This window comes from Leuresthes tenuis, unplaced genomic scaffold, assembly GCF_036924035.1.
Source record: "Leuresthes tenuis unplaced genomic scaffold, fLeuTen1.0.hap1 SCAF_11, whole genome shotgun sequence".
NCBI classification, from domain to species: domain Eukaryota; kingdom Metazoa; phylum Chordata; class Actinopteri; order Atheriniformes; family Atherinopsidae; genus Leuresthes; species Leuresthes tenuis.
In genome coordinates, this window is record NW_027325365.1 from 6,345,662 (window position 1) to 6,362,655 (window position 16,994).

General features: G+C 39.0%; 1 protein-coding gene across 2 annotated transcripts in view; it reads right to left on the reverse strand.

Moving 5' to 3' along the window:
• Positions 1-1,304: 1,304 nt before the first annotated feature.
• ldb2a (LIM domain binding 2a) overlaps positions 1,305-16,994 on the reverse strand; it is an 86,861-nt gene continuing 71,171 nt past the window's right edge. Inside the window, exons 6-9 of one of the 2 annotated variants that reach the window (XM_072395219.1) lie at positions 12,889-13,012; positions 10,788-10,841; positions 9,949-10,079; positions 1,305-3,262 (exon numbers count right to left, since the gene is read on the reverse strand). In XM_072395219.1, coding sequence (XP_072251320.1) covers positions 3,032-3,262; positions 9,949-10,079; positions 10,788-10,841; positions 12,889-13,012 — 540 coding nt within the window. In that variant the 3' untranslated portion in view covers positions 1,305-3,031. Of the gene's footprint in view, positions 3,263-9,942; positions 10,080-10,787; positions 10,842-12,888; positions 13,013-16,994 lie in introns of both variants that reach the window. The other variant, XM_072395218.1, reaches the window with a different exon arrangement.

Genomic DNA, 16,994 nt, shown 5'->3' on the forward strand with positions numbered 1-16,994 from the left:
AAGTTCAGCATATTTTTCAAAAAGCTTCACTTATGGCACTATTGGATATAGTTGCAGCAGTTCTCCACCTGGTGTCACCAAAGTACTATCAAATCATCCCGGATTTAAAGTCTACCCAACAACAGCACAGATGCCTCTTTACATCGAGTTATCCGGATAAATAACATGTGTTCATGTTCCAGATTTAATACTATTCCAGGATATTCAACTTAACTATCCAGGCTACTCAGTGATTGCTTCAAACTTTATTATTTTTTAGAAACTAAGCAGAGAAGACTGATCACAGAATGTTTTGAATCTAACTTAATGTCCAGGTGAATAAAAAGCGATCCACATACACCTTCTGAAAACCTATGATGACATGTATCTGCTGGTAAACAGTGTCACTGACCTTATTCAGATAACATCCTGTAGCTAAGTGGATGCTTGAGAAAAAAAATTAACATCTTTTTTGCATGTCACATTTAAATATATTCTTTATGCAACATCTTAAATTTTCCAGAATGCATTGAAAAAAAGCCCCAAAAACTTAAAATTGCATGAGCCTGTATTTAAAAGTTTTAACTTACAAGCAAATGTATGAGCACATAAAATAGTCATTGCAGTAATTTCTTGTTGAATATTGGTCATATTAATCTTAACATTTAAAATCATTAAAATAACTCTATCTCTTCTTATTCTGCAACATAACTTTCTATATTGATCATTAAATGACATTAAATGACATCAAAAGCTGCTATAGAAAGAACACGTTGACAAAGAAGCTGATTAATTTTATCCCATTAAATCAATTGTGGGTAAAGGTAAAGTGAACAAAGCTCTTTTCCCATTTCTTGACAAAAAAAAAAAATAGAAATAGATAAAAAGCAAAAGATGGAATAAAAATATCACAACCGAGAAATAAATTTTGCTACAGTAATGTTGATGATTATCCTTATTTTGATTTGCAGCTGAGAGTTTAATTGCACCCAGAACCTCCTTAAATTTGCCAAAGAAAATGTCCAAAGATTATTTCCTTTGATCTAAAGTGGGCGAAAAGGCCCTTATGTTCTGTATATGTTCAATAACAACTAAGAATCGCTGTTGAAAAAAATCTTAGAAAACTCCTCATAGAACAGCTTCTTATCATGTTTTAAGGACAAACACTTCTGCCAAATTTTTAGATTAATTTTGAAATCTGTTCTTACTTTGTTTTGATTCAGAGTTAATAGGTATATTAAATCAAATTATTATCTCCCAACAAACAGACAAGAAAACAGCTGGCTACACACACACATCATGTTTGGAACCAAGGCAAATTCACCTTCTTTGTAAGCACGGTTTATTGGCACACATAATGGTAAAGCATACATACCAGACAATCAGATATGACACTGAACACCTCTGCTATATAATGTACAAATGGTGTCTAATAATACTAGGCTCAAACATATTTAGAAATGTGTTAGCTTCCTTACAAATGCACAAATAAATACCCATTAGATCCAATTGTATAAAGACACCTGTAATTGTCTTTTTGCCCATTTTCAAACAATAGTCCAACAAAAGAGATCAGGGATATACTGGGGTATCAGTTCAATTAAGGATTAAAGAACAATTGTGAACACAAACACAGGGATCTTGAAGCATTTCTGTGGGGTGGATGGGATTTCATCTCTTTTTCTAAATGTAAAATCTGCTTATTCCAACGGTTTGTCACAGCATACTCAATGGATATGATCATGTGACGGTGTGGTTGTTTATAACGTTTGTGATAGAGAGGGACATTACATGTTTGGTTCCAAAAGAGGTTCACCAGTCTCCATCCAAACCACCCTACAGAAATCAGAAACTCTGGTACAAAACAAAACAGCTGCCATATCCAAACTGCTTTTAGTGGCTGATTTACAGTGGACAAAATAGATCCCACCTCTATTTACAGAGCTACAAACCTTGTTACAGTGTTCCCAAACTGATGAACACAAAAAGAGAATCTGATTGATGTGTTTTAAAAAGCACATATATCAAATAAAATTAAATTCTTAAAAAATCATGCAGGAGAAGGCTTTAGTATCAGTTTGGGAGTAGGTCGTTAAAGGGAAAGAAGTCCACTTTTCCAGGAGTAAAGAAAAAAAACAACGATGCATTAACGCGTCGGCAAAGTTCACATACTGATCGGCAAAATTACAATGTGATTGCAAAGGATTCTGAGAGAAGTAAAATACCAATAGACTACGAACACAATCAAACTGGTTTGCATGAAATCACAATCTGTGACAACCACAGTAATGTGGAAAAAGAATCCTAGGACACGATTTCCCCTTGTTCAAAAAAGCGTCCATATCAGTAGAGAACTTTTATTTCCTCTTAATTGGAAATGAAAAAAAAACAGCGAGAGCAGAAACAAACCAACAGCCGACTGAATTTCCAATAAAAATGCAATTGCCTCAAACAATGTTTCATCTGTCTCCGATGAGGTGAGATGCTTCCATGGGCTCTGCTGGCTGTTAAAAACCACCTTCCCTTCGTGAGCTCTCTATTTCTGAGAAATTTTGTTTGTTGTTTTTACTCTTCTTCTTTCCTTCCCACTGTCTACTGTCACTGTGATGACTTGTGACCTGCAGGTCAACCAATCACAGCTGTGGTATTCCACTAGACGAAAGGTTTGTATCTGAGGGTCCAAGTAGGCGAATTTGATCTGAAATTTTCCAGTGGATTCTTGGGAAGAAAAAAAAAAAGCCCCCGTCTGTGTTGCTGTTTTTACATTACAGTTGCATACAACTTGTATGCATATCTTGTCTGTTGATATTGCTGAGCAGTGCAGCTAGTTCTCAGTGTTCTTCTAGGGGTTATAATGATTCAGAGAAGAAGAAAATATCCCAGATGGACATAATTTGGCTGGACATGCCGACAGTGAGTTTGCAGATAAGGATTCTGATTCAGTACAATGTTATAAGGACTAGGAGCACCGCCCTCAAGGTAAGGTGAAGAGGTTTAAAAGTCCAGTCCACATGAAGCCAAGGATCTGTTGTTTTCTTCTTTTTTTTTTGTTCTACTGTGAGGGTTGGGGCGCCGTGCTCTCAGGCTTGCTGTCCTGGGTGGCGGGGGGTTTGCTGCTCCAGGGGGCGTTGTTTCCCAGAGCCGGGGAGCTGTTGAAGTCGTCCTCGTCATCCAGGCCGTTGGTGGCGTCATACTGCGTGTTCTCCAGACGAGTGATCAGACGCTCATCCTCGTCCCCGAACTCGCCGCCCATCAAGGTCGGCTCGCCCACAACCATCACATCCTGTAGAGACAGAGAGAAGAAAGAGCTGAAAACTTATAAGGGGTTGCACATTTTGAAGAGTCATGCTCAAACTGTCCTCACAGCTGTGTTATTTTCATGCATTCTTTTACATTCATAAACGTTTCATGCCCTTTGGGTGTTGACACCAACATCAGTCTCAAGTTCTCTTTTTGTGTTCATTTTACTCCCCAGTTTGGGAATTATTTGACGCAGTCTTGAACTAGTTTTGAAATCTGGTCCAGAAACATGATTGCGTTTGATTTTGTGCAGGACTGGCCATAAGAAGCCTCAAGGTTTTTCAAAATTTATATGCCAACGTGAAGGAGAAGTCATCCGTTAAGAAATGAATGCAAATCTGTTTCATCTAATTCCCAGACCAAAGCACTGAATATCAAATGAACTCACATAACTTCAAAGAAATAATTATGTATGTTGTCTTTTTCCACAGATAAGAAATGAATAAGCCACCTTTTAAACTGAAATACTATGAGGTCATAAAGACAAACATTTACAGAGACTCTTAATAGGGCTTTATCATATTTTTATCTGAAAGGGTGCCAGCCAATCTGCTCTGGGATGGGGGTGTGAATTCTCCTGCTTCTATGGAGACCCCCTGCTTGCGATGGAATGGCAGCATGTCTATGTGTGTTTCAGTATCCAGTGAACCCATTCGCATGGTTGAGTCCTCGTCGAAGCTCCCTGTGCAAATGAAACCTTCCCATACAGAGTGGATTCCCCCGGTACTCTGTACTCGCCCCAATCAATACTCATCATGTAAGACATATTTCACAGAGATGGCCCTCTCACAGCGGGTCATGGAAGGGAAGACGAGGGATTTATCCATTATCTACTGATATCTGTGACTCATGAGATGTGAAGAAATCCTGACAGAAAGGGATGCCCCCTGTGAGGACTTGTGTTTAGTCATGTTTTTAAATTCCTCTGCACAAATAATCACTGGAGTGTAATTTGTAGATTCAAACACTGATCAATAAGCTTTGAGTCATGACTGTATTTATTTGTATCTCATCTCTCTTTGCTGGCGTGCACTAGCGCCACCCATCGTAATCTGTGAAGAAGCTGTACAGTTAAATGGAGCGCACGCTTCACTGGCGATGTGTGTCAACGCTGCCTGGCTCGAGAGATCTTACCCTCCTCAGCCATCTCCCCCTCAACTAACACACAGACACATGCACTGGCACACAAGCCCAGATAAGTGTACTGTACAATCACATCCTTGCACACATTCACACACACCTGAACTCAAATGAGGACAAAGGCACATGAATGCAGATAAACCCTGTATGCGTCGCTCACAACAAACACAAGCTTAAACACTCACGCAGCAGCTCACAAAATCACGCATCACAGAACAAACACTCAACAAGCACCAATGTAATCATACAAACAAAACGATGCAACTTGGCACAAGACAAACTCCCCATCCAAAACTCAGAACACAAACATGCTTTGATGGGAAGCTCCCAATGAGGAGAGGCAGTTCATGCATCAAAGCTATCCCCAAACCCCCCCAGCGGCCACTTCTACACCCCTCTATGCCTTAATCAGGCTAATTAATTTAGGTGAGCTTTTTTACTAAATGACAATATCCACACTGATTTGTCAATTTGCATAGTTAATTAAGTCATTAGCTAAAAATGTTGTGATTGCCAACAAGCCTTGCATTCACCATCTGTTCCTGTGAGGAGGCCTGTCAACCTTCCTCTGGCCAATTTTAGGCAGCCCCCCCTCCACCCCTCTGAAAAAATCCCTCCGATGATAACAGCTGGTGACTAGTCTGAGACTGGGGAGCGCTAATTGTGAGCTAATTAATACTGTCTACTTGTCTACTCATCTTGTTAAGAGTTAGCATTCGCACTAGCTGAGTGGTGAGGATTTGAATGGGCCGACACAGTGAAGAACGCCTCCCTGCTCCCTTGATTCACTGAGCGGCGTCATTAGCATATTTTCACAGAGATTAGCAGAGAGGAGCGTGGGGATACATGTTTGCTCCTCTGGGCTCCAAAACAACAAGTGGCAATTTAGTGGGACTGTGATGACACGAGTGTCCATCAAAGCAGATGAACGCATGCAGATGCTTGTCTGTACTTGATTATTATTTCCAATGTGATCACCTCACAATTACAGACTTTTTAAAAAAGGACACAACTTAGAGAATGTTCCAAAGATTTCCAGCATAGCACATTCACTTGCCTAGTATTACTGTGACTAAAATGGATGTAGGAAGTTATTGCTTGAACAAATCTGGTAGACCTACTAACCTTATAATTTTTTTAAACAACAGCAGTGTCACTGCCATGTTGCTATACTGTAAGCCTTTTATTTGCTTTCACATTAACCATTTTGTCCAAGGAGAAGCGTTTCAAATCTTATTTTGGCAAAGCAATAAAGACATGGAGATCAGGGTTGCACAGACATATAAACCTAACATTGGTTTACTTCAATTAGACTATCAGCAAATAGTATAACATCAGCCAATAGTGGCTGATTTTATATGGTGTGTCCTGGTTGTGCTGCATTGACTAAAACTGACAAAGATTTATTTATTTTTAATTTTGTTGTCAAGAAAAAGAAATCTGATGGGCCACATAAGCATTAAAGTAATAAGTAATTGAATTGATAAACAAATAATCTTTTTACAGTATATGAGAGATAACTAAGTTTTTCTTAATATATATTTGCATGAAAGATTTATGCTCATTCAAAGATTACGTAATGAATTATCACATTAAAGGAAAACTACATGACATTATCTTGAACATCAATATTTATATTGGCCCAGAAGTATTTTCCTAATTAACGTTTTTAAATTTCACCCTAAAGTTTGTTGTGGAGCTGTTTCTGACTAAACCTGAGATGAAATTTCAGGTGAAAGATCAAAAAAAAAAAAGACAAACCGTAATAGTTTAAAATTTTCGAACCATCAACAAATCTCATGAAAAGATCAAAACCAATAATAAGAAACGCTTGCATTTCAATAGGCCTTTGCACTGCCTTTACTCGAGCCAAATAATGTGTTAATCCATTTCTCAGTAATTCCAAGTAAACAGTGCATTTGTTGGGAATTATTTTCTGTAGCAGATTGACACACATTTGGTGCTTTAGTGAGTATATTCAGCCATCTGCGTGTTAATTGAAGTGAAAGAATTCTCAATCAGGTTGTGGATACAGGGCCAATACTTGCCACTTTATTTGACTATGAAGCAAGACTAACATCTGTGATTATTATCAGTGAAAAAGATCATCTCAATCTTCATAATAGTATGTTCCAGTGTAAAGTGAGTTAAATTTTGAATGGTTTGAGTGCTGTTTATCCCCAAATTCCTAATTTTTCTTCTATATTTCATTCACAGCTGATAGTCAGTGTCAGGCTTACAGTTTGAATACAATGAATGTTTATTCTACAATATGTAATCTGATTGCATTCACACTACTGAGATGAAAAATAGAATGTCTGACCTGCTGGGAGAAGCAACTAATGTTCCACACTTTACCACTAGAGGCCACTGTTGCTCATTGCATGAACCCCCCACCACCACCTTCCCACCCCCATGCCTCCTCTCCTCCAGTCGCTGGTAACCCCCCCTTTCCCGTTGCGAGGGTCCACTCCTTATTGTTATTAGGCTCACGTAGGCATGTGTTCAGTCACAAACGAACAACTTCTCAGACAAAGACAGCAGACGCTCAACATATGTAACCAGCATGTTACCAGCCACGCTGTCCGTCTTTAAGAGGTGTGTGAATGCACAACATGAGTGGTATGGCTGATGTGTGGGTAGGAAGGTGGTGGTGTGGAGGAAAGAGGGGGCTATGATGATGTAGAGAGTGTGCATGCGAAAGTGGAAGGAGCGGTGGGGGTGTGGAGGGTGTATACAGATATCGGTGATAATGAGAGCTGGCACAGAGCCATGCTGCCTTCTAGAGAGAAAACAATTTGCGCGTGCTGTGTGTATATGTGTGTGAGACGTACATTATGTACGTGTGAGACAGAGAGAAGGAGGAAGAAGAAGAGAGCCAGGACAAAAAAATTAAAAATAAGATGACAAGACATCTAACTACAGGGCAGAATATGTGTGTAAGTGACCCACAGTGTTCAAAACTGCAATCAGGAAAACAAGGAAATAACATCAATAATAAAATAATTTCACCACTGTGAGATATAAAATGAGAGAAACAAGGTAACCAGAGTAGCCAGAATTATGATTCCTCAACCAAATTTGATGTAGAGCTTCTGCCTTGTCCCTACATGTTCAGACACCACAGATTTTCTTGGAATAAATCTTTTGGTGGTAATGTTTTGGCTACCTAAAAGACTAAGCTTTGGTCTGAAAAAGCTACTGATCTTAGGGAAATATTTAAGAGATTCAAGTAACCACAATTATTTTTTAACCTAAACGATTTCCATGTGTGGTCCATACACACGGTGCCTCCTACATTACCAAAGACACTTCCAACAAACACAAAGTCATTATAGGTCTTCTTTTAAAACAAATTAACAGTATATGCACATCATTTCTGGGAAACTGGGCAGCTCCACTGAACACAGTATATGGAAAGGCATTAGCACCCTTAAATTTCCCATTAAGCTGAATTAGTCCTGTGTACAAGATGAACACACATTAACGTCAACCAGCAACACTTTATGTTCAGTATCGGCGCACTTTTTGCAGCACTGACATGATCTGTGTTCAAAAATGGTGGAGTGCTGCACCAGCAAGGCTATAGAACAGAAAATTGGATGCTGTGGACTAATTGTAGTACACTGTGTGTATAATGAGCAGCGTATGGAGTAAAAGTAGAGCCTCTGCAGACAACACACTCACACTGGCATTGAATTCTCTAGGGGAGTACCAGTCATGCGATGTAGTACTCAGCTGTTTAAGAGCCTGTTTAACCTTTGAGTATGTCAAGTGGCTTTTATGGAGACATGTCCCCAAATCAGGCACCTCAACCCTAAAACACTGTATGTAGAAATGTAAGATTAGATGTTTGTAAAAACTTGTATGAAGCCTCACATTTGCTGTTTAGATAATAAGAAGTTAAGTAAAATAGTCTAATTACTACATAATATATTACTGACATAAGATAATTAAACAGTTCACTTGAATACATTTATGTAAAACTTACTAATTCAAAGGTAGAAATGGTGCAGAATATGGTAATTGTTTTTGGAACCTTTTCAAGTAGTAAAAGTAAAAATATTCTTGGTCCTTCTAAAATTATTCTAATTTGCAGTAGTAGCTTTTCTAATTTGCAGTAGTAGCTTTGAAGTTTACTGCTAAGCTGCTTTGTCGCCATTCTTTGCATAAAATAATGATAACAAAAATCTGTTGTCACTCCCAACTCATCACATAATCATACTTGGTCAGGAGTCTCTGTATTGGTTTAAACGCATGTGGTATACCCAACATGTAACTTTTGGACATGCATGGAAAATGTTGTCAAAGTTTCTGCAATCAAATGTGTTTTATTAACACCTAATTATGACTTTTCTTACAATTAACCAAGGATTTAGTAGTAGAGAAAAGGAAGTCAAAATAAAGACGAAAAAAGAGAAATGCAAATGCTAATCGTTTGAGTCTAAGACGAGAGACGAGCCTTATGCTTGGAAGGCAGATATATTTTCCTCTCTTCCCCAATGAATCTCCTCACAAGAACTATGTTACTTGTTATTAATCGAGCACAATAGAAGGACGCTTTTTTTTTTTTTAAACAGAGAAGGAAGTGCTGTGTCATTGTCGAGCTGTTTCCGCTGCACTGAAAATAAACATGAATGTATGTGACGAGTTGTGAATGAGAATATGTTGATGATAATGGTGGCAAACATAAAATGAGTTATCAGCTGCAAATGTCCCAGATTAGGTGGACTCTTATTCTAATCAAGAACTCTAACAATCACCACCTGTATGACAAAAAAACAAGGTTAAGATGAACAAGTCCATAGAGCATGACATTTTTTTTTTCTTGATTTGTTTCACAGATTTCACAATAGCACGCTGCCTCACATTCACCTACAGTTTGACAGCCTCCTGTTGGGCTGTTGTGAGTTTAGTGCCTTACTTAAGGTTTGGAAATTTTCAGTGTGGTGGCTGTAAGAGGGCAGAGTGCCACGTTCCCCACCCACATTTTCCCATTTGTTCCTGAGATTCAAACTTTTTTTTTTCAAACCTCCAGGCTATGGCCACTTGGTTGAGCAGCGGGGTCATCTGGGTCTTTTTAAACATACATATTCTGGGAGGCTTGAAGATTACTCTGAGAAACACAGAGAGAACGTTTAGAATGGCGTTCCAATACTTCATCATAATACTACCTGCAGCAAAGTGGCAGTTTTATTCATTTTTTAAAAATATAAATGCTTTTGTAGAATTTGCGTCTTTGATCATTTCCAATGTCGTTTGTGTCACTCTGTGAAATTTGACATATTTTCTTTTGGTTTCACATAAGTCCCTCGAGCTTTCTTTGTCTCACCACATGGGCTTGAGTTGCTTTTCTACCCACTCCTCCTGGGGCTTTTTCTTTCATTTGTGCAAATAAATTAAAACTAATAGCTGCAATACCAATAGGAATTTCTCCTGCTTTTTTGTAACCTTGCAAACATGTCATTTGAGATACAGAAAAATAATAAAGGAGGAGGCAAACCGAGTGGAGCTGATGCTTACAGGTACCTGACTGGAGAGGCTGAAGTTGGTGGCGGGACTGCGCTTCTTGCTGCCGGTGGTGCCCACGCTGCTGTTGGCGCTGCTGGCTGAGTTCTTCCGTTTCCTCCTCTTCGTGGTTGTCTGTCGGGCAGGCTCAGCTTTGGCGCGACCAGCAAAGAGAAACAGAGGCAATGCCAAGAACATAATGCATACAGACAAGGACAAGGTGTAGGGGTGTGTCCAGTGTGTGTTTGTGCAGTTATATAGTCGAGATCCAGACCAGAAAAAAAACAAGTAAAGAAAACATGCAGATGCAATTGTTCAAAAGGCCTGTATACATGCATGTGAGCACACAGAACACACACAAAAGTGTTACACAGATAAGAGCCACTATACTACAACGATCCATGCTTTGTTATCTTCTGAGGAGAAACCACACAAGCGTTAACATCTCCCAAGACATGCATTGGTAAGAAAGAACCCCTGTTTCATTTACATAAATGCTCAACCCTGATGTTCAACGTAATGTTCTTCAGAAGCAGGAGCCAGATTAAAGGGCCTCTGCTGAGGCAGAAAGCACCGGTCTTTGTGTTGTTAAATGTCATTTTATGCTCTTTCCATTCGAGCACATTTGTTTAATTTCTATTGCTTTAAATTACTGAGCATCGGTGATTTATAGTTTTAATAACTATGTTTTAGCCAGGTCTCAACATGCATTAAATATATGCAAACTAATCTATAAACATGCAGTTGAGCATCCATGATAAGCTTACACACAAAAATGTATTTCAATCCATTCCAGTAAGCACCAGAATGCTCCTTTGTTATAAGACTTTGGACAATTGACAGTGTAAGAGAGAAGATACCTTTTTTGTGATTTGTGGGAAATATTTCCGTTTTGAAGTTCTGTGGGTGTCCAGCTGAAACCGGAGCCAAAAATCAGTTTTATTTTGCTCAGGTGGTTGAATAAGTTCTTCAAGAATTTATGACAGAATGAGATCAGAGACGACAACAGAGAAAAGGGAGAGAAATAATATACAGATGCTACTTAACAGAAGTGGGTAACTTGTACTGTACGTGCCTCCTGACGATACCATTGAATCACAAGTGAGATCGTTCATTTTAAAAAGATAGAAATCACTGACACAGGTTAAATAGAGATCTGAGTGTTTCCACTTTTTACAAAAGAATTTATGTAGTGCATCATTTATGAATACAAGATTTAGCAGATCCTGCCAACATTTGTTAGAAAACATTACTCCTTTTAATCTCAAGAGAGGCAAGAAAACACAGCTGTGATCTTCAAACAGATGCCTGAAAATGAAATACATTTTTCGAGGTTCTTTCTAATCACACCAAGGGAGATGATCTCATACTCAGTTATGAAAATCAGAGACTCATGATACAAAAAAAAAAAAACTATAAATCAGAACCAAAACAATAAAGAGAATTTTATCAGTATCTCTTCTCGCTTGATTCCTGACTTTGACAGACGTGTGTGGAAAAGAGCGAGCCTATTGTGAGAGACAATCATGTCTGTTATCCCACTGGTTTCCTCCAATGCAGTGCTGGTGACGCACTAAAATCACTTCCATTTCCACCAAAAGGACTTATCAGAGCATAAATGCACCAGTGGCTTCCTTCCTGGCTAAATCCCAACCAGTTTCCAAGCTGGAGAAGAATTGCAGGAAAAGGGGAATAACACGTCACCAATAAGGAAAACCTTAATTTCAGCTTAACTGGAAAAAAAATCAGGCAACTGCAGTGTCAAAATATAGATAGATGGCATAAAACAATCTTTTTTCAAAGGGCCAAACACACATAAAAGCCCTGACTTTAAGAAAGACTTGTTATATTTGATATTTAAAAGCTACCCCATGACAACTTAGGGAACCAAAGCCAGAACTCCCACATAAACATATAAAAAGCAGCACATTATATCAAACTATATCACACAGGACCTGTCCATGGTGTACCCCGCCTCTCGCCTGATGACCGCTGGGATAGGCTCCAGCCCCCCCACGACCCGACTGACGGATTGAGCGGGTATAGAAAATGGATGGATATATCACACAGTGTATATATGATAATGCTGTGTCACTCATAGAGGATTTCATGTCGGGTTCTTTTTCCATGAGCAAAAATAACGATCTGTACAGTCAGGAGTCTTCTTCATATTCATAAAATGTTCTGCATGTTTTTTTTCTCTTTCTGTTTTTTCTTTTCTTTGAAGAACGATGCTGACGCTGGGGAGCCACTGGCATGGGGAGCTGCATCTACCAGTTTGATTACACCCCGCACTCTTAATTAAAGTTACACAGGTCTGAGTCAAAGGCTTTTTGACTGGTGTTGGTTTTTAAAGACATCTCGTCATGCCTCGCTAAGCATTGCTGTAATTTGCAGCCACTCCGAAGTGTCCAAAAAAGCCCAGCTTACTCTCTCCAGCTTAAGAATTCGGAGCCAATTTAAGCCTGGCACTTTTCAGAAACCACGCTACAAACATCAATCACAGTCGGCTGAGAGGCCCGTTAAGATTGTCTGGGTTGAGATTCAAGCGCAACTCTGAATTCTGATTATTTCATATACCTGACAGGCAAAACATATTTGAGGGATTAAGAGGTATAATGGCAAATTTGTGAACATAAATGATGCAATGAAAACACCTTCTGAGTGAAAATATTCATATTCCTGCAGTGAGTGAGTGGATGGTATTAAAATCTGCTTAAGAGAAACAGTAGAAGGAACAATTTACTCTTAGTTATGAAGCTGCTATCCAAACCGTTTTTGATGCTGTGTGGGACATCATCTTTGAGTTTGTTTTAATTGTATTAACTGCTCAGAAAAGTAGATTACTTCTGAAATCTCCTCATCTCTCCTGAAAGAAACAGCCCTTTCAGCCCTCCTGATCTGTGGGAGTTCTGGCTTTCACTGCAAAACATCTCCTGTAAGTACCGTGTAGTTAGTTACCTGGTGGAGCTACCATCCTCTGCCATTTTTGGAACAGACATGTCTTGAGACAGTCCCGGGGGCTGAGGTTGTAGGTCTTGTGCCTCGACATGAGCTCCTGCATGGGCTCCAGGATGACACACAACTGCAGACACAACAGCACAAACTGTAAGTTTCAGTTAAAGCAGATTTATTGATGATAGAGCAGCATCCTTCTCACTGCCTCTGCTCTGAATACAGAGTTTGTTGCTCAATTAACCACCCACAGACTGACTTTGAGGGATTAATTGGGAGGTAAATCCAGTTTTCATAGTCACATAGTAACAAACCTTTAGAAACAGGCTCACTAAAACAAAGAAGAAAAAGTGGAGAGAAAGATACATTTAAAATAAGCAGACTTGCTGAGCTTCAACAAAATGTGCATAATACAAATATTCATACACACAAATTATTGTCTGGCTATTCTCGTTATAGCAAAAGCTAACACAGAGAACAATTCTTCATTCCCATACTGTGCTACCACAATGTTCTTCTGTTAAAAGACCTTCAGTACAGTATTCAGTCTGGAGAAAACTGTAAATCTCTAGTGACAAGAACCAGGGGTCAGCCTGTCATCCTAAATACATCAGGATTAGCTTATCCAAATAACATCTGGATGACATTACAAGCTGGTCAGCCCGCCTTGTTCTGTAGCATCCAGATGCCTATTGGAGCCACTGGCCAGGCAAAGGCCCGTCAACAATGAAACAACCACAGGGCAACGCAGGGATCAAACTCCAGGCAACACGCCCAGTTTCATTTCACTGTTTCTCAACTTCACTTTAATATGTTATGTAAAAAAAATACCAATAGACTTTGTATTATTTAATGAAAATAACTTAATGTTGAGCAAACTCAGCCGCCAATACAAAAAAGGCACATCCCAGAGGGCAACAGGTTAAAATGCATACCGTATACTGTGATTATACCGTCAGCTTTTTTCTGCTTGCCATTCCTCACCTATTTCCGCTTTCTCTTTATTGCCAAGGAGAGTAGCAGCAGGATCATTTGTAGAAATAGCTTCGAACAACCATAATTTATGTTGTGTAGCAAAGTGGGCAGCATCAAATGTATTTGGGGGTGGGTCTTTGGGGGTACTTAGCAGAAGTCAGACTCCATCACTGGGCTTCAAATCTGTCTCCTATTAACTTCAAATGTTAGTTTTTTGAGCAATGCAGAGTCCATTACTGTAACTATGACTACAGGCTTTTTACGTTCTCCTGGTGTGTTATGTGTTCCACTAAAGAGGTCGAAACGTCTTTAAAAGGCCTCAGTACATTAGTCAAGATCCCTCTTTTTTTTAAGTACCTGGACTTTTTCATTTTGGAAGCAGCCCGTTATCACTAATGTAGGTGTGGTGTTGAATGGATTTCCTTGTTGGCGTTGCTTGAAAGAACCTGAACTTGTCTTATAAAGTACAACAGATGTTTTGCTGAATCTGACAACAACTACATTTCAAATTTCTATCATAATGCTGTTGTTTCTCCAAGTTTAACAACAAAAAATGTGTTCTGATCTCATACCTGCATCTGCACACTGGCACCGATTTCTCAGTGTTGGCAGAATGCAGCAGCTCAGCTTGACTTTTAAATGACCTGAAAAAGTGTGAACACATAATTCTGGTATTGTCATCTCTTCACTAACTCCAAGTCCATTTCCAAAAAAAGGTTTTAAGATTTTATTTCTTACTTTTAAAGTTAAGAGATTAGTACCATCTTATTGAACAGATCTTCCCATTCACAACCCTGTAGGAGAAGTGCAGTCAACCAGTCAGTTACTCTTAGACGTTCTAAGATCCAGACGGAATCTAGTTTTGAATTAGCTGCCTGAAACACTTTCTCTCAATATAAGCACCACTCAGACTTTAGCCATATTCAGACTCACGTCTCCTATGTGGCATTCGACTTGAGGATGAAACCCAGATAGATCATTCTGAGCTACTGTATTTTATTGTACATGTATTCCTATTCCTCAAAATTTTATATTTGATCGTTTCTTACTGTCTTGTTATTTTAGATGTAAGCTTAATTGGACTCTTAATGATTTTGGTCAACTTTGTTATATTTAAAACTACTCCATAAATAAAACTTACTTCGGCCTTTGAAATGAACAACGACATATAGCTTCAGTGTGCTTAGTGTCTGCATCAAAAAGCTGAATACAGCACAGATAGAGGTGTGCTGTGTTGAAATTAATGAATGGTTAAGGCTGCATAACGATGATAGTCAATTACAAAACAAGCACAAGTTAACTGTCAGTATAGCTGTGCAATGAAATAAACTTTACAATTCATAAGAATTTCAGCTTTCTTTTGCAGTCATGAACCTTTGCCGCTCCCTAAAAGTCCAAGCTCACTTGAACCCAGGCTGTGGCATGTTTAGTTCAGCTAAAGCCGAGAAGATGGAAAGAAGGCTTTGGTCGACAGCTTGGTTTCAAGGAATCTAACGAGGGCCAAATACAGATTAATATCTAACAATGTTTCCCAAATCAATGAATCATCATGTTCAGGGATTATGATGTCATTGTATTGAGTAAAATGACTGTGGGTAATGACGCTCACTATTGTTAAGCAGCCATAACTGCTACCCAGAAATATACACTGAACAGTGGCGCTCTGTATGAGTATTGAATCAACCTGTCCACCCACTGTTTAGGATATACACCATCACTCTGCTTTCTCTAGTTCTAATTCCTATAGCTGCTCGATAGTTTTGTCAAATAAGCGAGATATTTGCTGCAAAAAGAATGAGTGACTTCAGCCAATTCAGCTTCATAACTACTGTGTGATTAATATTTAAAAATGGCCACGTAGTTGTGTTTTTCCAATCAGATTGTAAGGTGAGGTCTAAACTGCTGCAGTGATAGTACGCATGGGTCTACTAGGTTGCTCAAGGGCACTCTCATAGTGATTACGGAGAGAAAGGAGACTGTTAATCATTCACTGCATGCTCAAATGATCTCATTTGACCTTCAGCTTCGCACCACTCCTACTTTTCTGATGTCAGTTCTAATCAACGTGTTATTCCCATCTCCAGTTGGTCTGTAAAAAGGAAATGAAAAAAGAAAACTATAGAAAACCTTTAGAGGAGATATGTATCATGAACAGGACACCAAGCGGTATTTGCACAACAGCTTTGGGCTTTTATACAACTCATTTGACAACATCAGCAGGCCTTGTAGAAATCGTACACTGTTTTAAACTAGTTGTTCTATCGTAGACTCCGCTGCAAATGCCAAATAACCCACGTAAACATAGAAATGTGAGTTGCTTTTCCCTTTTTGAGGACAGCTGTGTTTCGAAGCCTTGCCACTGGAGGTAAAGTGAACATCCCTGTTGCAGACTAATCCAGTGTTCACCTCTGATAGTTCCCTCCTGACATAGTAATATCCCTGTCCAGCTCAGCCAACAAGCCCTGGCTCTCTGCCTGAAAACAAGGGCTATTTTCAGGCTGAATAGAAGGAAGCCAGCAGTTCCAATACATGGAAAGGCTTAGATACTATAAATGAAAAAAAAGAGTGTGCGTTTGAGTGAGAGAAAGGCCGGTTGTATCCCCTCAGCCAGGAAACCGTCAGTCTCTTTTGAAAGGACTGCTAAATGCTGGGAAAGACCTTTTCCAAAGAGAGGTTACTGCTAGTTTAAGATATATTTTACCTTGACAAGCTTAGATAAGAGAGAGCGAAAACATAATTTTAAAAATATTTTTTCTACCTGAAAATCCAGGCAGAAGCTGTAAGATCAATCTCAGGCATGATTTTTAGAAACAGAAAGAAAACTTTTGACATATCTGTTCTCACTAGATGATTTTACCTCATCAAAAGAGAATCCGAACAAAACAGTCTAGAGAGGAAAACTTGAAGTTGCATTTCTCAACTGAAAAGTGAGCAGTTTAATCTTCACCTATGCACTGTTTCAAAGGTCAGAAGTTAAGAAGATGTGGATCAGTGGAACACTGAACCTAAAATCCAGCCATTACTGTCCTGACGTCCCTTAAAGCAAGCAATGTGGAAAATAAACTACTGAAATAATCCATTTAGATCTGGGAAGTTTTCACTTTTACTGAAGAGACATAAAACCTGAAACAGTTCTC